General features: G+C 37.4%; 2 protein-coding genes across 11 annotated transcripts in view; one reads left to right on the plus strand and one right to left on the minus strand.

Annotated features, from left to right (window-relative positions):
- The first annotated feature begins 1543 nt into the window (after positions 1 to 1543).
- Positions 1544 to 13473, plus strand: ankrd33bb (ankyrin repeat domain 33Bb). Its single transcript, XM_079875697.1, has 4 exons — positions 1544 to 4142; positions 9573 to 9702; positions 11497 to 11637; positions 11762 to 13473. Exons 1-4 carry the CDS (start codon positions 3693 to 3695, stop codon positions 12580 to 12582), a joined length of 1542 nt encoding a protein of 513 aa, XP_079731823.1. The 5' UTR covers positions 1544 to 3692; the 3' UTR covers positions 12583 to 13473.
- A 2220-nt stretch (positions 13474 to 15693) lies between these two features.
- ctnnd2b (catenin (cadherin-associated protein), delta 2b) overlaps positions 15694 to 23606 on the minus strand; it is an 81542-nt gene continuing 73629 nt past the window's right edge. For 8 of the 10 annotated variants that reach the window (XM_079876129.1, XM_079876126.1, XM_079876125.1 and 5 more), the window contains 5 exons: positions 23349 to 23433; positions 22919 to 23045; positions 20075 to 20206; positions 19647 to 19723; positions 17508 to 18909 (listed from right to left, as the gene is read on the minus strand). In XM_079876129.1, the coding sequence (XP_079732255.1) occupies positions 18664 to 18909; positions 19647 to 19723; positions 20075 to 20206; positions 22919 to 23045; positions 23349 to 23433 (667 nt within the window). In that variant the 3' untranslated portion in view covers positions 17508 to 18663. Of the gene's footprint in view, positions 17029 to 17507; positions 18910 to 19646; positions 19724 to 20074; positions 20207 to 22918; positions 23046 to 23348; positions 23434 to 23606 lie in introns of those variants that run through there. The other 2 variants (XR_013821722.1, XR_013821723.1) reach the window with 2 other exon arrangements.

The raw sequence follows: 23606 nt of genomic DNA on the forward strand, positions 1-23606 counted from the left end.
CTCGCAGTGCTTTTGTGTCTTTAATCAAACTTGGAATCATTCATAGTTGATTTTTGAGATGTCTGTTTATTACAAAGTGTGATATAAAGATGTTTATTATACAAATGACTCAGTTAACCAGGTTTGATGTATAACAGTAATGGGGTTTGCAACATCTGGATTTATAAGACTGACTGCTCACACAATGAGAACTGCACTAAAAGCTAACAAACTTGGTGGGTGTTTGTGGTACAAAAACAACAATGCAGGACAAGACCACAAGTATTTCTGTATTTGTAATATATTGAGACTTCTGATATGTCTAATGATACATTATTTCTATATGAATCATAACCATTATTAGCTGAGCATAATTTCTCATACATTCAGTACAAACTTGTCCTGTCCTAGTCATCTGTAGAATATTGGCATCAACCTTGTTGTGAAACAATGGTGCATATAAGTAGATCAACAGATTACTAGGACTCTTAGTTCATTACCAGTGCTTTTACTTGCTATGATTTCCCGTTATTGTATTAGGCTAGTTTGTTTGATGAGGGCATTAACATTTTGTTAGGTGAACTTCTTGTCATATATGTTGTTTGGCATGATGTACAGAACGTTTTGTATTCCTAAATTCCTTTAAAATGGAATTTTACACAGCAAAATAAAAGTAACCTTTTGTAAATACAAGCATGTGAGTGACCAGTGAACAATCTGGATGCTCAATCAAAGTTCAGAACCTTCAGCCTTAATATGTCTTGTGGGTCAGTCACATAATCTTTTACAGTCTGCGGTTATGTAACAGATGTGTCATGTCTGAGTTACAGAATGACCTGCCTTAATGCCACAATACAGTGCTGTTAAGTTGTAAAGGTCTTATGAATCAGTGTTTTTGTTGTAACTGAAACGTTTTCAGTAATTGAACTAAAGCTTAAATAAAATACGAACACTAGATGAAAAAAAAATCAACTTATATATAAATATATAACTTATACAGTGCTATGCATAAGTTTAGACACCCATACTAAAGTTGACTAAAAAGAGGAATAAAAAATCATCTTTTGGAAACTGAACTTAATGCCTTAATTTAAAAAATTAGGAAAAATCCAACCTTTAAGGACACCAATTTTCTTTGTGAATGAATAATGTATCGTAAATAAATAAATGTTCTTCCTTAAAATACAGGGTGCATAAGTTTGGACACCCCTATGTTAAATTCCCATAGAGGCAGGCAGATTTTTATTTTTAAAGGCCAGTTACTTCATGGATCCAGGATACTATGCATCCTGATAAAGTTTCCTTGGCCTTTGGAATTAAAATAGCCCCACATCATCACATAGCCTTCACCATACCTAGAGATTGGCATGGTTTTATTTCAGTTAGCCTAATAGCTAGTTTGATTTGCACTGAGAGATGATCTTATGGAAAGTACTCCATGCCAATCTCTAGGTATGGTGAAGGCTATGTGATGATGTGTGGCTATTTTAATTCCAAAGGCCAAGGGAACTTTATCAGGATGCATAGTATCCTAAAAAAAAAATTAAAAAAAAAATACTTACAAATAAAAATCTGCCTGCCTCTATGGGAATTTAACATAGGGGTGTCCAAACTTATGCACCCTGTATTTTAAGGAAGAACATTTATTTATTTACGATACATTATCCATTCACAAAGAAAATTGGTGTCCTTAAAGGTTGGATTTTTCCTAATTTTTTAAATTAAGGCATTAAGTTCAATTTCCAAAAGATGATTTTTTATTCCTCTTTTTAGTCAACTTTAGCATGGGTGTCTAAACTTATGCATAGCACTGTATATAAATTAGAAATGTCGCCTTGGCTACTAACAAGTTGAAGCATTACTAAAACAGATATAAATTAAAGCTAAAAGCCAAAATTACTAAAGCAAATTAAATTAAAATGAACACTAAAAATGAATAATATATACTATAATACTACTAAAACACTAAAAAAGTTAAAAAAATATATATATTTGAAATGTTAACTTTGCATCCTCAATTATTCAACAACTCTTGACATGACAGTTTATCCCTATGTAAGGCAAGCTATCACTGTGCCACTTTTTTGGAGAAGTCATATTTCTCTGTTGTAGATGCTTTCTTCTAAGTTTAGTTTAGTTTAGTTTCCTGTGAAGAGATGACTCCAACTCATACGAGGACTTCAGATGATGCAAACTCTGAATCAACATGAACCAATGCTAAATTTTCTATATATTGTAATCACAACTTGCAATTATTAGCCTACTTGAATGAGCTCATTGTTTCTGCCTTAAATTAATACATTGTTAGCTAACTGTGTGATTGTATATGTACATTTCTGAAATACAAAACTTGGACATCGTCACCTCTGATAACGGATCGCTAAATTGTAATGCATTGTCTGTGAAGCTGCTTTGAAACAATATGTATTGTGAAAAGCGCTATACAAATAAATGTGAATTGAATTCTAAGTTTAGTTGATAGCTGGCATTATGAAATAGAATTGGCTGTATCAGTTACCATATTACCTTTTATTCTCTAGATAGAAAATATTAGATCATGTGAGCTTTTGTGAAGATATTAAAGTGACATGAGCAGGTTTAGCTAGTAGATGCATTTTCTGGGATAATTTACCCAAAACGGCCTCTAGGATGTGCTGTCACCAGAAATATCAGTACAAAACATGCCTTTATACCATAGACAGTAAAAGAAGCTTTATACATCACCCTAAAGCCCAAAAATGCTGCTGCCTTAAATTTTTAAGTACAATCAACTTGGATGTTTAAGTCATTTCAACTTAAATTACATTAGACTGACTTAAGCAATTTTCAACTTTTTTGTTTTGTTATGCAAGATTCAACTAATTTTTTTACGTATTTTGATGCGTTAAAGCAATGCAAAAACATATGTTGTCATAACTTATTGATCATATAATTTTTTACTGAGTAGTTAGAAAACAGTAGTCCAAAAACATTGAAAGTGACGGTATGTGTTAATGTGTTATTGTTTTTTTAGAATGCAAATGAGAGAACAGCTTATCCACAACAAAATGTTATTTCTGTTGCATCCAATTAACCTTCCACTAATCTATCGAGGCTTGTGCGGCCAACAGTTGATCACAGTCAAATACAGGCTATCAAAGTGTAGAAAGTCGCTCTGGATGTGCTTGTGAGTATCAAAGTCGGCTAAAAATAGAAGCGATTAAAGTAATAATGGGACAGCAAGTCTACTCGTATCCTGAATGATATAAAAGTCCTCCGCATGGTAATAGGCATCAGTTGTGTTGAGAACTGTTTTGTGTAATTGATGCAAATTTGTGTTGACAGAAAGAGACTAAGGCGATTAGGAGGCTTCTCTTGAAACAGTGCCCGTGCCAGTCAGAGCATTTCCGATGGAAGTCCTTCATCCTCACTGTGTAAATACTCATTCTCCAACAAGAGTCAGATTGGTCCACAGAGCAAGTCAAGTGAAGAAAAAATGGGATAGTTTTGGTGAAAAAAAACAAGCTTGGGTATGTAAGGGTGGACATAAGTACAACTGGTTCTTGAAGAGCAACGGGTACGATATGGAAAAGATTATTCTAAAAGGTCTATGACTTCTGGTTCTTCATTTCTTGTGTCAATAACTGGAGTTTAGGATTGCCATTCATTATGTGACGTCTCATTCTGGATCCTACACGATTTTCGTTTTTGTGTTCCACCTGTCGGACAGTTAAATGGTGCTAATAACTGAGAATGGTGTTGCAGGAGGTGTACTTCCAGTCAAAGATCACCAAAATGGCACCAGTGTCAACCAAGCAAGAGACTGGAAAAATGAGGAGTCCTCCATACAGAGTTCCACTATTGCGGAGCCAACAGAGGACTCTTATTATGCAGATGATGAAGACCACCATATTTCTGATGATGATGATGACGACGACGACATCTACCAAGAATTTGAGGAGTTGGACTTTTCAAAACTACCGGATAGCAAGAGCATTTTGTCGGACGATTCCTTCTACCCACCTGATGATTCGCTCAACTTGGAAAAATGTCTGAGTCCTGAGAGCCCCGAGCCACTCAGCTTCTTCAAAGCATGCTGCACTAACAATGTCATTATCGTCAAAATCCTGATAAGACAAGGTGTGACGGAGGAGGAGGTGCGAGAGGTGGACAAAAATAATAGAGTAAGTTAACTTTTGAATGTTTTAAAAGGGAAATTTGTAATTTCTATGCCACCAAACTGAATCACAGAAATTATTGTTTTGTTTTTTTAAACAAGTTTCCCAAACACTCCCACCCCCTATCATTGGTCAGACAAACAGAGGCCCGCCCCCAAACTCAAGCTATTGGTTGAATCAGTGTTGATAGTCGGGTGCTCAAATTTTTTAAAAGCCTCTCAGTGTTTACACTTTTCTAGGGAAGTCAAGCTACAAATTATGGAAGCTTGTTTCCGCCACTGAATAATAAATAAATAATAATAATTGCGACTTTTTATCTCACAATTCGGACTTTTTTTCTCACAATTGCGAGATATGAAGTCAGAATTGTGAGAAATAAAGTCGCAATTCTGAGAAATAAAGTCACAATTGCGAGATATAAAGTCACAATTGCGAGATATAAAGTCACAATTCTGAGAAATAGTCGCAATTGGGAGATATAAAGTTGCAATTCTGAGAAATAGTCGCAATTGCGAGATATAGCCTAGAATTGCATGATATAAAGTCAGAATTGTGAGATACAAACTATTCTGAAGTAAAAAAAAAAAAAGTCCATCTTTTTTTCCCTTAGAATTGGACTTTATATCTCACAATTGTGAGTTTATATCTCACAATTCTGAGAAAAGATGTCAGAATTGCGAGATATAAACTCGCAATTATGTGTTATAAAGTTAGAATTGCGTGATATAAAGTCGCAATTGTGAGAAAAATAAAGACTTTATAACATGCAATTGCGAGTTTATCTCGCAATTCTGACTTTATAACACGCAATTGCGAGTTTATTTCACGCAATTCTGACTTTATATCTCGCAATTCTGACTTTATATCTCGCAATTCTGACTTTATAACACGCAATTGCGACTTTATTTCACGCAATTCTGACTTTATATCTCGCAATTCTGAGAAATAAAGTCAGAATTGCGAGATGTAAACTCGCAATTGTGAGATAAAAAGTCGCAATTATCTTTTAAAATGTTTTATTTTGTGGCGGAAACAAGCTTCCATAACAAATGGCTTACTTATAGCTCTACAAAAATACCACATTTCAGCTTTAAATTTTGTTGTGCGCTTTTATTATTTGCAATTTCACAAAGACTGAGAATCAAACACCTGTTGTCACTGAATATTAAGACTCGCATTTGTCTTTTAAGTGGTCTTAAAAGTAAAAATATCTAAGTTTAACTAGTCTTTTTCATTTTAGCAGCACAGGCAGTTGAAACATTCTCACAGGCAAGAATTAAATTGCAGTAACATGCTCATGCCGTGTAGGAAAATCTCTATCATTACCATCCATGCTTTGATTTTTCTGAATACTGGAATAATGAACATATTACTTTCCAGGATTCATTCAGCTAAATCATGGGTTTTAAGAATGCCTTTCTTGACTTGGGAGACGGGCTTTCACTCCCCTTAGCCCTGAGAAGCTTACAATTATGACAATGTGGGTGATAACAGTGTCATGTTTATGCAAGGCTATTACCATATCAAAGAGTCTTTAAACATGCATGATCCACACAGTGCTCCTCAGGGAATGAGCTCAGGCGGCTGTCTCCTTCCTCCATAAATATCAATGCTGCGCAAAAGTGAGGCTGAGACTTTCATCCATATATAACATTAAAGACAAGATCTATAAGAAAATAAATCTGGCTGGATGGCAGCTGTCAGCAAAACATGTGCCTTCTTGACATGATGGAATTGCATTGAGTCTAAAAATATTATATTGTAGTTAGGTTTTCACTGACACGACAACCACCATTTATCCGATATATGTAAATGGATGGGTCATTATCAAGTCCAGGAGTTTAAAAATGGGTGGCCAGGGGGCTACAAGGGTGCTAAGGGGTCCATGGAAAAGTTCAGAAATAAAACAAAATAAAACTAAGAAAAAGCACATATAGTAGCAAAATTACTAAAAAATGAAATGTAATAGTGTATAAAGCTAAAATAACACTTTCGTGTGTCCAAATTGGGACAAAAAATTCATGACATTTCTAAATCAGATCTCTGTCTTGACTTGATGTCCAGTTGTGTTGTGACGCTGTGATCTGCAGCTGAAGTCTCATGGGTGCACCAGACAGCTAAGCCCTGGAACAGATTGGAGTTTGAATTGCAGTCTGAGATGCAGCCCAAGCAGATCGTAATCATGACTGAGCTTTTTAAAGGCTCTCCAAGATGTCAAAATACTGCAGGGCTCTGCCTAGACAGTAGACAGGGATTTTTTCAGCATGTCATATGAGCAGAGAACCCCTAATTTGTCCATTAAGCAGAGACCTTATAATGTAAGTGTAATTCCACTGAAAGGAGTCTAGCTGCAGACCATAAAAGTCTAAATTTGACTCTGCCACCTATTGTCATGCTAAATTATGTGTGAGAATTGAGATGACTTCCTTCCTCAGTGAATCATTTGAACTCAAATTGCATTGACTACTGCTAAACGTGTCTGTCTTCCTAAAAATAGAGCCTATAATAAATGAATCATCACCTATTGTCCCCCTCTTTTGTGCTTCTGCTTCTACTGAGACCATATTGAAAAAGATACTTTGGTGCACTTTGCCGCTTGGTACGAGCATTGAATTTGTTAATAAACATCTTATTTAACTATTCATCATTGCTGAATAGGACTGTACGCTTGGTCTGTCACTCACTTGTCTTAACTTATACAATACAGTTTGAAAACTCAATGTTCTGAACGCAAACAGAAAATACACATGCATAGAAACAAACGGTTATTCACACAGAGATAAAAAGACTCGTTTTCTCCAAAGCAGCAGGCTGTGTGTGGCAGTTAAAGACACGCAGTCGTCCTTTAAGACTCTACGACTCATTTGCATGTAAATGTCTCTCAACTAACACAATCCCTGATCATTTGTTTAATACAAATCTTATTCTACAACCATTAGCACGGGGGAAATTATATGTGCAGCACAGTTAAACAGCACCATTAAGCACTAATATTTAATGATCCTGTTTATCAGTCTCGGCAATGTTCAACCTTTTTGCGGTACTGATAATTAAACAGAAAAATCTGAAATTTTAGGTTCAGGAAACCTGCTGACTGTGGGGATGCACATTTGATAGCTTAAAGTTTATATTTCACCTTAAGAGTTTGTATTCACCTTCACAGCTGAACTTCTGTTGATCCCGGGAGGGGGAGCTTTAGGAGGTTAGAGAGGCTTTTCTTCACAATCATCTTACGACAGCATGACATTTCGCTTCCCTGTAAGACTATGCACGTGTAACCTGATGTGATCCCTATGAAGTGTCATTGGGATCTACCATGCTATCTCATATCGTTAGCCTATTATTAACCTATATATATATATATACAGTACAGGCCAAAAGTTTGGACACATTACTATTTTTAATGTTTTTGAAAGAAGTTTCTTCTGCTCATCAAGCCTGCATTTATTTGATCAAAAATACAGAAAAAAATGTAATATTGTGATATATTATTACAATTTAAAATAATTGGTTTTCAATTTATTATACTTTAAATTATCATTTATTTCGGTGATGCAAAGCTGAATTTTCAGGATCATTACTCCAGTCTTCAGTGTCACATGTGACATCCAGTCTATCACATGATCCTTTAGAAATCATTCTAATGTTCTGATTTATTATGAGTGTTGGAAACAGTTCTGCTGCCTAATATATTTGATGAATAAAAGGTTAAAAAGAACTGCATTTATTCAAAATATTTTTTTTATATGTATATAAATCTTCTTTATTATCACTTTTTATCAATTTAACACATCCTTGCTGAATAAAATTATTGATTTATTTTAAAAAAAATAAAGAAAAAAATTACTGACCCCAAATTACTGACCAGTAGTGTATATTGTTGTTATAAAAGATTTCTATCTTGAAAACATTTGCTTCTTTTTTTTTCTTTTCTTTTTTCTTTTTCTTTTTTTTATTCATCAAAGTATCCTAAAAAAGTATCACAGGTTATGAAAAAATATTAAGCAGCAGAACTGTTTCCAACTTTGATAATGAATCATCATATTAGAATGATTTCTAAAGGATCATGTGATAGACTGGAGTAATGATCCTGAAAATTCAGCTTTGCATCACCGAAATAAATGATAATTTAAAGTATAATAAATTGAAAACCAATTATTTTAAATTGCAATAATATATCACAATATTACATTTTTTTCTGTATTTTTGATCAAATAAATGCAGGCTTGATGAGCAGAAGAAACTTCTTTCAAAAACATTAAAAATAGTAATGTGTCCAAACTTTTGGCCTGTACTGTGTATATATATATATATTTTTTTTTTTTTTTGCAAAAGAGCCTTAATGACGGCTAAGAGAGATAGACAACTAGACCTAAATTATATATCCATATATTTTAATTTAGCTGCATATCGATTATAGCATTGATCATTTTCAGTTTCTTGCTATTCTGGAGCTTAGCACCATAAATGCCAGCAGACAAGCGCTCTGAGCCTAGAGGGAACTCCATACTAAATCTTAGCTAATAGTCTTTATGGGTCTTACCATCTGCCTGTAGTGCTCTATAATCACTCACAATCTGGAGACACACAAGAAAAGGAAGATGCTTTGCACTATTCAAGCAATGCCTCTGACCTCACGCATTTGTTTTTATTTCCTCGCAACCCTCACTCATCTGTGCCTTTAATACTTGCTGAATTCTATTGTGATTTTACATATGCTGCGTTCAAGGAGCAGGCCTCCCCATGTCTGCACTGCATTTGTCTCTGTGCTCATTTGTGCAGTTTGTTCTGCTTAACTGTTAGACATTACAAAGAACAATTATTCTCCATTTATAGCATATTTAGAAAACTTTAATTTAGTCTGAATGTGTAATATTTCTATTTAATACATTAGTTGTTTCTGAATATTAAGCAAGTCATTACCCAGAAGAGTTCCAAGAAAAGTGTAAACACTGTGGCTCATGTGGTGCATTCAAAACATTGCTTGTTTGATTGTTTGAGCAACACTTGCACATTAGTTTATCTTGACTTTGGGTGAGGCTATCTGATGTCCTACCAATGGAAGAAATGATACATTTCACCCATGTAAATGCACAGTGGTGACATTGCAGTAATATTGACTGACCTAACTACAGTATAGGCTACACTTGCCAGTCTAATTATGCTTCTGCAAAACCCCAATTGACACATTTACTCTAAAGATCAAGAGCTCATCGACCTCATAAATAAGATCACCAAACCCATGTGTCTCTGACCTCCAGAGATGGATCTGGAAACTCACCCTGCAACAATCCCTGCCCTTAAATGAACTGCTATATTGCAGGGTTCAATGCCTCTGCAGTTTGCACGTTAAACACCTTCTTCTGCAGTAATGATGGACATTCAGGAAAATGACTGTGGAGATAACTTATATTTTTCCTCTCCACTGCTTAACAGACAGGTCTGATAGTGGCGTGTTACCAGGGCTACGTGGATGTGGTCATTGCACTTTCTCAGTGTCCACATGTGGATGTGAACTGGCAGGATAATGAAGGGAATACGGCTCTCATGACTGCTGCACAAGCAGGTAAGGGAAGTGACACCAATTCATCTATTAAAGGCAATAAAATGACAATCAATAACTCTCAGTATATCCCCCTGGGCCTTCATTTACTTCTATAAAACAAGAGCAAATGTATTATCACTTATCTGTGAACAGAAGTAGCGAGAGATCCTTTCTTTAGTATTATGGCATATCCGAGTGAAACAGATTACTGGGAAAAAAAATTGTAAGATGGGGGTTCGTTCACTTCGTTGGTTGTTGATTGGATGGAGGCAGATCTAAATGTGAGCTTGCAAGAAAGGGTCTAAATAGCTGCTTTTCCACTGTCGGGCCCGTGCGAACCAGGGCTAACAACGTGCCGGGCAGGGCCAATAGCCTCGGACCTCAAGCACCGAGCCCAAAATCAAGTTGCGCTTCCACTGTCGGGCCGGTAGCCCAGCAGCCTCCATAGAACAACGTCACACACCCACACCATTTCAACAGCTGACTGAAAACTAGATACTAGATCGCAAAATGAGCATGACAGAAGAGAACGTTTGTACTTTACTTAAAGACTTAAAGTCCCCATGAAATCAAAATTGACCCTATTTACTTTGTTAGCGCATATTACTAGTCTTGTGGTGAACAATTAATCCATGTATAAAAAAATAAAATAAAAATTTACCATGGTAATCTTTAATCAAAATCTGAAAAGTTACTTCCGGTCTGGAATGGCGTCTTTTTCTGATGACGTAGGTTTGACGGCTTGGTTTGAAAACGCTTAACCACTCCCCTCAAACCGTTAGTCTGCTATGAGTGAGAGATGGAGAGGAGGAGCGCTAAGTAAAACCCTGCCCTCTGTTCAATATTCCGTTTCACTTGGAAATACGTCATAACACTGGAGAAAAGTCGTTTGCAACTTCCGGTTCACGGGGACTTAAAGATTCCAATATCGATATTTGACTAATGTTTTACAATAAAAGTTATAGTGACAGTAATTTATTAATTTGTCAGAAGTGCACATCAAACATGCTGAATCAAACTGGTATTTATCATTTCACATAAAAAAAACACCTATTCAGTTGCACCTGCTTCCATTTAATTGCAATCACAGGAATGCCCAAAACAACTCCATTAAGGCTTTTAAGTCCAAAGGCTTACACATTTAGACAAATATTGATAAAATATCATATGTTTGTCACATTTCTTTAGAAAGAAAGAGTGAGCATTTCTACAGTAGTCAACATTTGAAGTGGATCAAAAAAAGTTGTCCTAAGACAAGAAAGGGTATTGTTCAAAATTCATGTATAACTTTGATGAAAGGTTTTGATCCACTTCAAATGTTGACTACTGTATTAATTTTCCATGAAATTATGTGATCTGAGTAGGTTTGAGCGATATCTACTGTCTCACTATACTGTTATCCTTTCAACCAGAGCAAGAGGGAGCTCATGAGAAGAAAACAGGAGTTATTAGTTATACGAGTTAACCGGAGTACATGTTTTTTGAACATGCACTTAAAAAAAAAAAAAAACCTACACACAGAATGAATGAAGCACCCTGTATAGGGACCAGAATATTATGAACTTGTTCTAGTAAGCAGACACCTAGAAACCTCATTGAAGGACATGTTCAAAAATCGACTTTATATAAAGAGTATTAACCAGTTCTAACCATCTGTATTCTTGTAGCTCAAAAAGTAGAGCATGTTGCTAGCAACGTCAAGCTCATGGGTTTGATTACCAGGGAATGCATGAACTCATAAAATGTTGCTTTGGATAAAGGCATCTGCCAAATGCATAAACATAAATGTATTCTATATCTTGTTCTGAATTATAGGCCACAGTATGATTACCAACTACCTGCTGAACTATTTTCCCGGGCTTGACACTGAACGCAGGAACTGCCATGGCTTCACTGCGATGATGAAAGCGGCCATTCAGGGTCGAGCCGAATGCGTGCGGTCTCTCATGATGACAGGTACAGTATCATCATCTGAAAAATGAATATGAATTCCTAATTTAGTTCATCCATAATAATCTTCCATTTTGTTCCTTCATGTGGGCATTCATTTTCCCTTTGTCTGATGTTTTTCTTTATAAAGGAGGAGACATTGAAGCAAGGGACTTTGGCCGTAAGCTGACCCCACATGAATGGGCCATGTTCACGGGCCGCTATGAGACCGCCAAACTGATGTCCCGACTGATGGAACAGCCTTGTGCTGAACAGTTCTGTGACTCTTATCACATGGAGTGGCCTATGCTAAGCGAACTGGTGGCTCAATCAAAAGAGCCCAAGTCCTGCTTGAGGAAGTTCTCAGAGTGTGTCAGTAACTTGCTCTCCATCAGCATGAAGACCGACCCCATAGACGAAGGTGTCATGGACTATATGGTGCGCATGACCACGGCGCTGGCCAGCCCGCTCATATCCACCGCCTGCCACACTGTGTGCCCGGGCAGCCCTCCGTGTGTTGGAAAACGCCGCCCTGCCGTACAGGACATCCTCCGCAGACAGCGTCTGGCTGAGCTGAAGAACCTGGGGCCCGAGCGCCTCAACAACTACAAGCGGCTCTTCCAGAACTCCAGGGTCCTGCTGGTGCCGAAGAAGCAGGAGCGGCGTGCCAGTCTGCAGCCACAGATACTGCAAAGTGTAGCGATGGCCTCCACCATGGTCCTGAGGAGAAGTAGCCTTCTGCCCCTACACATGATGCGTAGAAGCAGTGTGCGTCCAGGAGTAGTGGTGCCTAAAGTCATGCTGTGTAAAGCTCCTGCCCCTGCATTCGTGCCGGAGCGTCCGCCTAGCAGGACTTCAAAAGACCCATTACACCTACAGATCCCTAAATGGAGGTACAAAGCTCTGAAAGAGGAGAAGAAGAAAGCTGAACAGATGGATAGGTTGAGATTGCCTATCGGGAGGAAAAAGTGATGTGGCTTTTGATGCCTTTGTGTTTTTTAAGGATGTTTTCCTCTGTGAAGGCTTGTGGCCTGTGAGAGGGTCAGCAGTACAAATCGTACACTATACTCTTTTAGACTGCCATGTGCTTCACTCCTCAGTTCTATAATCTTTAGTCCGATACGTTATTTTTAAGTGAAAGCGAGGCTGTGAGGATAGGCACAGTTTTTGCAATGGTACGCGCTGTATTAAGGTCGTAGATCAGGTAATTTTCGCAACTCGTAACTTTTAAAACTACTATATGTAGTTTTTTTTTTCGAAAAGACATTTCGTCAGCTGAACAGTGTTGTTAAACAACAGTAAAATCCATTGAATGAACTGTATTCTATCCCTCACAGACTAGTTTTCGTTCCTGTCAGTAAAAATGGCGCTACCCTGACTAGGTCGGCAGGTTATAATAATAATTATAACAATAATGATAACATTTGAATTAAATCTATAAGATGCAACTCCAGATTTTCAGTGAAGTGTGCATTGCCTTGAGCATATTTTGCACTGCCTGTGAGCGTTGCAAGTGGGGAGAGAGAGCCTTCAGTAAACTAAAGTAAAGAACTACCTCAGATCAACATTGTCTCAGGAAAGACTAAATGGTCTGGCATTGCTGTCTATTGAACACGATTTAGAAAGACGGCTTGATTTCAAAGATCTGATCAAAGTTTTTGCTGTGAGAAAAACACGTTGTTTGGCGCTTGGGGAATAAGAAATTGCAAGTTGACAGCTTATTTTTATAAAACAGACATCCAGACAGAGTTTAAATAGTGTCTGTGTATGAGATGGTACAATGGTGTTGTACTGCAGTATGCAATTATTTGTATAGTTATACATGCATAATTTACTAATTTAATAAACTTTCAAATTTAGTTCTTTATTGTCTCTTATTGAATGCATTAATTGCTATGCTTATAGATAATGACTGTTGTTACATTTGGCAAAAAGATAAGATGATTGGGGGTTGGGGCCTTGGGGCCCGGATTACAAATTAGCCAGGGGCCCCAGAAAACACTATGGCGCCCCTGGAACTGACCTTAAAGGGATAGTTCTCTTTGAAATTAAATTCTGGTATGTTTTAGCTTACCTCAAGGGCATCCAAGATGTAGGTGTCTTTTTTTCCGCAGTAGTTTCAATTTTGATATTTTTAGGTCAAACCGTTCTTGTCTGCCAGTCATTTAATGCAGGTCTGTGGTCACTGTCTCAAAGAGCATGCACAGAGTCCAAATTAAAACAATTCCCCATCGTCCAAATTAAACAATTCCCCATCGCAAGTACACATTGATGGCCTAAGACACGAAACGAGCGGTTTGTGTGAGAAAACGAACAGTATTTCGTTTTTACCTCTTATACACAGCCACGTCCAAGTGATCTGAGGGCGCGTGCGCATCCTGGTGTGTGACGTGTACGCAGACTGGTGTATAGATATATACACTAGATGTCGCATTGTCTGCGGCAGTTCATTGGAACGAATGTCTTTAAGGCGACATCTAGTGTATATATCCAGTGGCAATCGATTTAAATAGTACAGTGATTGGGTTTAATTAGTCGTTTAATGAGGCCTATTATATGTTGATCCGACTGTTTTAAGCGTGTATTTAAATGGTCCAGGGGCAGAACTTTCGCCCAGCGTGTTAGAGGTTCTGGGTTCTAAAACGCATTCATTTAGGTTTTTTTTTTTTTTTTTCCTCGATTATGTTTTTCAGTGGTTGTATATCAGGCAGGGACACGTTTGTGTGCATTTTATTTTGTAATTTAACCGGAACGAATAGAGAGTCTCTCCACAACGGATTGAAGCGCGCGTCCGAGTGAAGACTGTGCGCGAGCCACAAACAAACACAGTATCCGACCGCGCCACTGATCGCAGCGGCAACGAGCACTTTGATCACTTGATTTCAAAAACAACACATTTCAACGCTAGATCATCGCCTCTTATTTGACAAACGAACGAAATTAATGCTCTGGTAGTTAACTGGAGATGTTTTGTTTATTTGTATTGGTACAGTCATTCGTGCCACGAGATGTTTCAAAAATGATGGGGACAATATCGACCTTAGCAAAAAGTGGTGGGGACATGTCCCACCCGCAAATTACGCCTATGTATATCTATGCACCAGTCTGCGTACACGTCACACACCAGGATGCGTGCGCGCCCTCAGATCACTTGGACGTGGCTGTGTATAAGAGGTAAAAACGATATAAATACTGTTTGTTTTCTCACACAAACCGCTCGTTTCGTGTCTTAGGCCATCAATGTGTACTTACGATGGGGAATTGTTTTAATTTCGACTCTGTGCATGCTCTTTGAGACAGTGACCACAGACCTGCATTAAATGACTAACAGACAAGAACGGTTTGACCTAAAAATATCAAAATTGAAACTACTGCGGAAAAAAAGACACCTACATCTTGGATGCCCTTGAGGTAAGCTAAAACATACCAAAATTTAATTTCAAAGTGAACTATCCCTTTAATATCTGTAAACCAAGAAAAGCTCTCTTCTCTTAAGTATTTTTTTAGGGTTAGTCCAGTTCGTTTACTTTGATGACACAGAACATATTCGCCTTTTGTAAAAGTTTAACTTTTTAACTTAAGTTTTAAAAAAACGTGGCGTGCATGTGCAAAACGCATGCTGAGAACACACTACTTATGTTCATAGCCAAAATACTTTATTTAGAGCAGCGCCATGCCAGGTATGAAAGCAAGGCTGTGAGGGGTAGACTTAACGTGTTTTCAATGGCGTCCGCTGTAAAAAAAAAAAAAAAAGAAAAAGAAAACAAAGGTGTATAAAGCTCATAGATCAATTATAATTTTCCACAGGAATGCCTTGTCGAGTTTTTTTGACTAGTGGAATTTCATGGAAAGATACTTTTGCTGTTTTTCGTTATTAGAACATTTGAAAAGCCGATTAAATAACAGTACAACCCACTGATGTCTATCCCTCACAGCATCACTTTCATTACCGTTAAAAATAAAAGTGCGGTGCTAGAGAGAGCTACGTTGTCACATATTGGTGAAGATTTGAAATATAATGTTTGTTATCAGGTAGGCCTAATGTTTCCTTTAGACATGTCAGTGATAAAGATATCAAACTATAGCGTTGAAATCATTTAATAACAAAACAAAGCAGTCAAAGTTACAAGGGGTGCACCTGTACCAGCAATGCAGAGTGGCAGTAAACTTCCAATAGGGGTCAGTATTAGGCCTACGTTCTAGTCAGTCAAGGTAAGGCTTCATGTTCTCAAAACACACAATCCAGACATTGAGAGCCATTTCAGCTCTCAAAATGCATTTCTTTAATATTCGTATCTAACGACACGTTCTTACACACTTACATTAACAATAAAATTCAACACTCAGTTCACAGCATCACCACATTTTTATGCATCAAATTGAACTGTAGATGGATTAATACTCTATTACGCATTAGCATTGATGAAATTGAAATGAATGGACGTGAAGGGCTTGGTGTTTCAGAGCTGTAGGCATGAGATGTCGTTTAGCACCTGCCACACTTTTTTTATACTGCAGACTGGTTCTCAGGACAAAGTGAGAAGCACATACCCTGTCAATGTCAAAATGCTTCTCTGTGGGGAAAATGGTAATGAAACAGTCGTGATGAAACCCTAACAGGAGCTCGCAGCTTGCCTGCCTGGCCTCTGATAGCTATCTAGGAATTCTATCAAAAATACAATAAATTGAAAAGTCACGCCTGTACAAGGTAACAGAAATCTCTTATGTGTTAATGCTGATGTCTGGAACAAAATAAATGCTGTTGACTAAATCAATAGCCTACAAAATACATGGAACAATCAGTGCTGTTAAAGTGTTGAAAGCATCATTCCAGATAAAAAGTGGTTTGGATGTAATACAAGTGTATTTTAAAACAAATATGGCAATAAAGTGCATGCCAATGTCAGATCTGCCCTAAGAAAACCTCAATATAGGATAGAAATAACTCAGACACAGACGAAATAAATCACAAAACAGTGATTCTCCATTAGTTTATATAGCAGTTGCAACCTGGCATTAAAAAGGTTCACAATTCTCTCAAACACTTTGTCTAGCAACAGAAAAAAAAAAAGTTTTACTTACATCTTCAATACAGGTTGTCTGATATGTCTACTTTTTCACAGATATTTTGCTTGTTCTCAGACGTTCACTATCGATGGTGCTGAAGATATGTGAGTTTGGGGATCATCCTCAATCCTTGCATCTGACAATTACCTCTAAGTGTAAATTGACATGAAGGGAAGACCAGGGCTTGCTTCATACCTTCCTTAAATCCGCCAGATTTGAAGTTTAAGGTTGGAAAAATCACCAAAAAATTATAGGGTAGTGTCATTCTTTGTTCTCCATTCAGTCAATAGAGGAATGATCACCCATCTTCTCCTGCAATAAGATGACCTGAGATTAGGTATAGGCAATTACCTAAGAGAGAAAAAAAAATGAAAATCAAGAGGCGTGTCTATACGCACAGCTCTCTTTCTAGATCAAAGCTATTCATTTTAGTGGCATCCATTTTACTAAGGACATGAAACATTCAAAAGGCATTAATAAAAGGTAGCAACATAGGCCAAAAAATGTTAGAGCATTGTTTTAACACTTTTTCAAGTCAATATTAGAAGCTTTCTCACATCTGCCCTCACTGAGCCCTGGTCTCACCTCTTTGAAACAGCAACATGACAACAGGAGGTCAACATCTGGTTAGAAATTAAAGTGAACAAAACCCTATGCTTTTTTTTTAACTAGCATTTTTTCCTTGCAATGTTTCTGCGTTAGGTGACATCCACATCTGCACATAAAAAGTATATATATATTTTGTAATTATATAATATATATCCATATTCTATTGACAGATATGTCTACGATGAGCTTAAGAACCACTGATTTTTCCGGAAGAAAAAAAGCAGATTTTGCAAATGTCTATTTTACAACACAGCGTCAACTAATTGTACATCTTTGGAGGGGAAGTAGCTGTAAAAGACCGTGTCCCTCCGTTTTTCGTTACAGTGTGAATGCTGTTGAAACACATTTTTAAAAAAAAAAGCATTTACAAACAGGCGTCGATAGAACCAGTGACTTGTCGTTAAATGTAACTTAAACGGCAGATCTACAGCACCCCTTGGGTCAGGGATTACCACATTTGGCACATAACTTAGCACAGATCACTCGACGGCTTGAGGAATGACCAATCTTCATGTCAGTACAGTTGGGGAAAAAAGAAAACAAACTGACAGATAGGCCTGAAAATGTTCTTGTTATCGGTGGAAACCATGTCCAGGCAGTGATGCTCTGTCGTCAGTTATTATTTCTATATTTCCTCAGAAAAACGGGGAAAAAACACATTAGAGCAAACGACACCTCTGAATTATATGCTTTTCTTACCCATAGAACAGGACGCTGGAGTTCAGTTGAGTGTATTTTTCCTCTCTCTTTTAAAATACAGGAAAATAAAAATGATATATTGAGCCACATGGGAGGACACAGTAGTCTTTGCGTAATATACACAATGCACCTTGTATCTACATCTGTAATATACAACAAGTACTTTACACCAGACTTAAGAAGTTAAAAAGGAGGTACAAAAACAAGCAAATAATAAAAAGAAACAAAATAAAATATACAAAGGCTAAGAGTGTAACAGAGCACTCCATAAAAGCATGGTTTAACATAAAGAAATGTCCAAAATAATTTGTGAAAACAACTTCCTTAGCTTGTGTCGAATGTCGATTTCTTGTGCTTCACGTAACTGTCCCATCTCTGCGCCACATACAGTATCTTCCACTTTCCTGTTTACATTTCGATTCCCTCCACTGCTTCGAAAAACACCAAAGTTCAAGTGGTCCATTCGGTAAAACGCATTCCTTGAGCTTCTCTAAAATCCTCTCTCGTCAAGCACTTCCCTAACCTCGCTCACTGGCCGAGTGGCAGCCCACTGTGGTGCGAGCAGTGAACCGAACTGAAGGTTTACGTGTGTGAGATGTCTACTAGTGTTCATGCACATGCTGGGCTGGTCTCAGTGTATGGTGTTCGTAGGCCAGCCTCCAGCCTGCCTCTGTGCCTCTACACCCACGAGTCTGGCGAGGCAGGGTAGTGGCTCGTCTCGTAGTTGAGTTCACTGTACGGGCGGGATGCCGAATAAAAGTCCACGTAGTTCCCCGTGGACTTCAGTCCCAGGTGCATGGTGCCGTCGGCTGCAGGTTGGGGGCGTTTATGCGCTTGGTCCTCGTAGTACGGCTCCTCGAAGTTGGCTCCTGGGGGAGTCTGGAAGGGAGGGTAGGCCTCTGGAGGGTTGCCTTGAGCGGAGACCTGACGGAAATAATGAGAGCGTAAGGGCTGTTTTGGGAAGTGACATAAATGTGTTACGCGGTAGTTCAGAAACTAAGAATCTAATTTACAATTCAAATCAAGAAGATTCCTTGCTTCTGTGTAATAAAGTTATATAAAAGGTGCTTCATCTAAACCAGCGTTTCCCAACATTCTTTTTTGTGTCTTCGGTACCCTCTCAATACAATCAAAAAGTCTCAAGTACTTCATCCAGACCAAAAAGGAACTAAAAAAGATCATATTAATTGGCTATATATATAGATCTATTTTATTTTAATATTATTATATAGTTATATATATATATATGTAACAGTTCCTGACTGAGTGAGTCCATTGTCTGTTGTTGTTTCTACCCCCTTTTTTGACATGAAAACAACAGTAAAACATTACAATAAGGTTCCGTTTCTTTACATTAGTCAACTACATATTAGTTAACATGAACTAACAATACTACAAACAATAGCATTTATTAATCTTAATGTTAATTTCAATATTTACTAATACATTAAAATCAGAAGTTGTATCTGTTAATATTTTTTTAATGGACCTGAGCTAACGAACAATGAACAGTTGTATTTTAAACATTGTAAGAATTGTATTGCTCATTGTTGGTTAATGCTAGTTGATACATTAACTAACGTTGAGTAAAATATCAGATACCAAAATATCAGTATGAGCTAAACATTATTACAATGCTGCGTGATCTGTGGTGACCTCACCTGGTTATGTTTGATGTCATCACCAGGAGACATGTAAGCACCTCTGAACAGTGTAGATGTTCCACTTGAGATTTGAGCTGCGGAGACAGTGAATTATAAAGATTCTCAGAGGACTTTTCTACAGGTACAGCAAACGTCTGCCTGAAACAGGTGAGCAGATATATGAAATGCAGTTCATGACTTTTGTTGAGGTAAAAGACTATACACCAAGATGCAAGGGTGAGATATCAGACATCTTTCTGTGAAATAAAAGTGTTACACTGTTACTAATACTGTACTAATTACAGCACTCGGGTGTAATTCCTTGCCTTTGTTATTGGTCTATTTGATGGTTTGCCTGAAAATCATTGTCGACTCTGTCAGTCATTTGATGGCGGTTATATGAAAGCTTTAAACTTTCGCTGGAGGACTCCGAATTGCAGCCTTACCTGCCATCGCATCTTTTCTGGAGGTGTGCTCGCCCTTGTTTCCATGGTAACCAGAATTGGTTCCAGTTGTCTCATAGTCTATCTTCCTCTCCTTCAAGCTCATCATTTCTCGAGGGGAGGTGGGGGCACTTGCTAAAAAACACGGCAAGTCAACCAATAATGAGTGAGGGGGGAAAACAGCCTGTTTGTTCAGAAGAAAGTGTCTTGACGCATTTGAAAGTACAATAAGATCTCATTCCATCAAGGGATCTTTTATTTTACATAAAAAACTCATTTACTGTAATGAAGCAATTCTCTTGTTGCCTTTTGAGGCAAACAAGTGTCAGTGTTCTGCTCCTAATTGCAAAATGGAATTGGTCAGGTAATTGATTGGTTTTGTCTGGGCTTCTTACTCGTTCCTTCGGCAATCATTTATTTCACCTTTCTAGTCAGGAGATGTGATTTACAGAATGTAAGACTTCATAAAAACACTTTATAAAAGGGATTAACTTAAAATATTATATGAACACATTCAAAGTAAAAACACGAATCACAGTTTAATGACATTAAATGTTTTATATTATAAATATATACATTTGTTGCAGAGAAAATGTGACGACACAAAATACAACATAACTGCCGTAATTTCAGTAAAAACTGCTATAATTCACCCAATAAATACTGAGATGGTTTTTCAGTATTTATTCTTTTCTTTTTTTTAATGTAACAATTAGTATTTTTGTGATGGTTTTTCATATAGTTTTCAAGTCAGGAAAGGGTAAAACAATAACGTTTACTTTATACATAAAAGGCTTTTGAAAAGTATCAAGAATTAATAATAATAAAAAGTTTCCAGAGTTTTAATGTGACCTTCATACAGTATAACAAAAAGTCAAATGAAATCAAGTCTTAATAAAACCCTTGGGATATACAAGTGAACACAGTTGAAGAAACCACCCAATAATATCCTAAGCTATTAAAAGAAAAGATTATTTTACAACAAAATAATTTGATTATATCAGAAAAAAAAGTTACTTATGTGCCATCATCTATTTAATTATTTACATGTTAATGAATCGGCTCTTGGGGACAGATTCAGTGCTCTTGCTCTTTTCAGCATGACTTTGTCAGTCGGGGCACAGTCTATTCCTCTGGATGGCCATCTTACTTGCAAATGTACTTATTTAAAGTTTCCTGACAATTACAACTTTAATTTAAAAGGTGTGAGATTCTCATTTGGGATAGTTCCCCACCACACCCTCCCAAGCAGCAGGGAGAATAAATAAATAATAATAAATCTATCCTCTTTGTTTTTCCAATGATACGTGAGGACTTGATAAGCACTTAATATTCAGGTTGCCCTGAATAAACAAAATGAGCATTGTAAATACAGATTTATCACAGACTTGAAATGATGTAACACTATTAAACATAAAATGAGTGCAAAAGCAGAATCTACTAAATAATCTTTGATATCTGAAACAACTAGAGAACAGACAGTGCCTTCTAAACAAAGTGTGTTAATTAAGCAGAACAGACTCTTCTGTAGCGCTGTGTAATTAGGATACACATGGCGTCCTGACAGACAGTACTGCATTCTCCTTCCTGCCATCAGTTGGAAATAGAAGAATATCAGGATGTACCCTGATCATGACAGCTCTGTTCCCTCTATGATCACATAACGGCATGGCCACATTTTTTATTGTCCTTTTAATGTACTACTTTGGGAATAGTCATTTTGAATGACTAGTTGACTAAGGCCTTGTCCACACTAATATGGTTTCGTTTGAAAACGCATCTTTGTCTCTCCATTTTGGCCTTCCGTCCACACTGAGATGGTGGTTTTGTCCAGCGGTGCTTTTTGAAAATGCTTTCCAAAGTGGATCATTTGGAACACGCCGTTTTCGTATTGTAGTGTGGACTGTGAAAACGGAGGTATTTGAAAATGATGACGCGTGTTTAGTCATGTGACGCGTATTGAGCCCATAGTTATGTATGTTTGTACCGCTATTGTGCCTGTTATGTGCTATTCACTTTCACACTGTTGCTAAAGAGATGTTACTTTGTACACTCTTCATATCACAATCCAGCAAAGATGACAGAAAATTTACTCGCAATTGCTGTCCTGTGGCAAAACATGAGAGCAGTTGCGTTTGTGAGAGCAGTGAGAGCAGACCAAACATATAATGGTGACTGAGTGCTTCCTGGATGCATCAGTGAATGGTGAGATATTTTGCTAAATAAAACAATACTGCCAGAAGAATAGCATGCAAACTTGATGTCTGTTCCGTCTGTATCCTCTCAGTGAGCTTTTATGAGGTATTACACATGTGCAGTAAGGTGAATTTAGCATTTTCCGATGTTTCAATGTGAATGAGAAACTTTTGGACACGCTTGAAACGCTAGTGTGAAGCGTTTTGAAACGAAAATGGCGTTTTCAAATTTATCCGGATTAATGTAGCTTAGCCTAATTCTCCAACAAATGACTAATTGATTAGTGAGGTCAACTTGTTTTAGATGCTTTACTTAGTGTGCTCTCTGACAAATGTCATGCCTTTTTTGAGCACCTTGAGCATTGTGGTTATTTAATAGTTCTGTGTGTCTCGAGACCCTGGTGTTTTGTTCCATCCTGATGCACACCGACCACCTTGCACCATCCTATTATACAAACTGATGAGTTGACTAGGTGTTTATGCAACACACTGGCTATGCAACCAACTGATTTGGAAAATAAGTAGTTTTGATCATCCCAAGTAGCCTACTTTTTTTATTCCTCTAATCTACTCCCGACAAGGAGATAAAGACAAAGGAAATATCAATGATATCACTTGTTGTCAAAATGGAGAAAAGTGGAGCGTCTCTCACCTGATCGATTATTGGGCGAAGTCCGCACAGGAGAGATAGATGGGGTGCGAGAGGAGGAATAGGGTCGTTGTCTGTCTCTCTCAATTGTAGATGAAGAGCCAATGAAGTGATACTGAGAATAGCCATCCTGTCATAAAAATAAGAAGAACATGATCATTGATTCATCCTGAAGCAACACTCATCAAAACCTCCTGGTTTCAAGTATATGACAGACACAGATGAAAAAAAAAAGAAAAAAGATTTTCATGCAAAATTGAATTCCTTTAAAATAATTGAGATAAACCAAGTGGTCAGAATGGGCCAGTTAGCGCCTGCTGGTAGATGCTATAGCTACACCATTCGGCAGTAAAAAGCCTCTGATGCCTATTCAAAAGTATATAGGAGCAAATGTAATAGATGTGAGAACAGTGAGGTCTTCAGAATTCATTACCTTCTTATAGAGGCTTCGCAAATCTCTGTACTGCCACATGCTGTTGAGGACTTGAGAAGCTGCTTTCACCACCTTCGGGGTGTGTCTGCAGAGAAACATAGAAGAGAAAATGGATACAATACATAGCCTTATCTGCAATAATATAAACAATACAATGTTTGGTTTCGAATCCATTTCTGGGGCTTCTAGTATAATGGATTGCTTCATTATTATGAGTATTATTATTTTGCATTTTGTGCAAACTAACTTAATAAAACC

The sequence above is a fragment of the Squalius cephalus genome (genome assembly GCF_949319135.1).
Source record: "Squalius cephalus genome assembly, chromosome: 7".
NCBI classification, from domain to species: domain Eukaryota; kingdom Metazoa; phylum Chordata; class Actinopteri; order Cypriniformes; family Leuciscidae; genus Squalius; species Squalius cephalus.

Excerpts from the sequence above, each read along its gene's own strand:
- ankrd33bb (XM_079875697.1), top strand. The coding sequence starts at position 3,693 with ATGGTGCTAATAACTGAGAATGGTGTTGCAGGAGGTGTACTTCCAGTC. Across the intron at positions 9,703-11,496 it reads CATGACTGCTGCACAAGCAG|GCCACAGTATGATTACCAAC; the intron begins GTAAGGGAAGTG and ends TCTGAATTATAG. Across the intron at positions 11,638-11,761 it reads GCGGTCTCTCATGATGACAG|GAGGAGACATTGAAGCAAGG; the intron begins GTACAGTATCAT and ends TTCTTTATAAAG.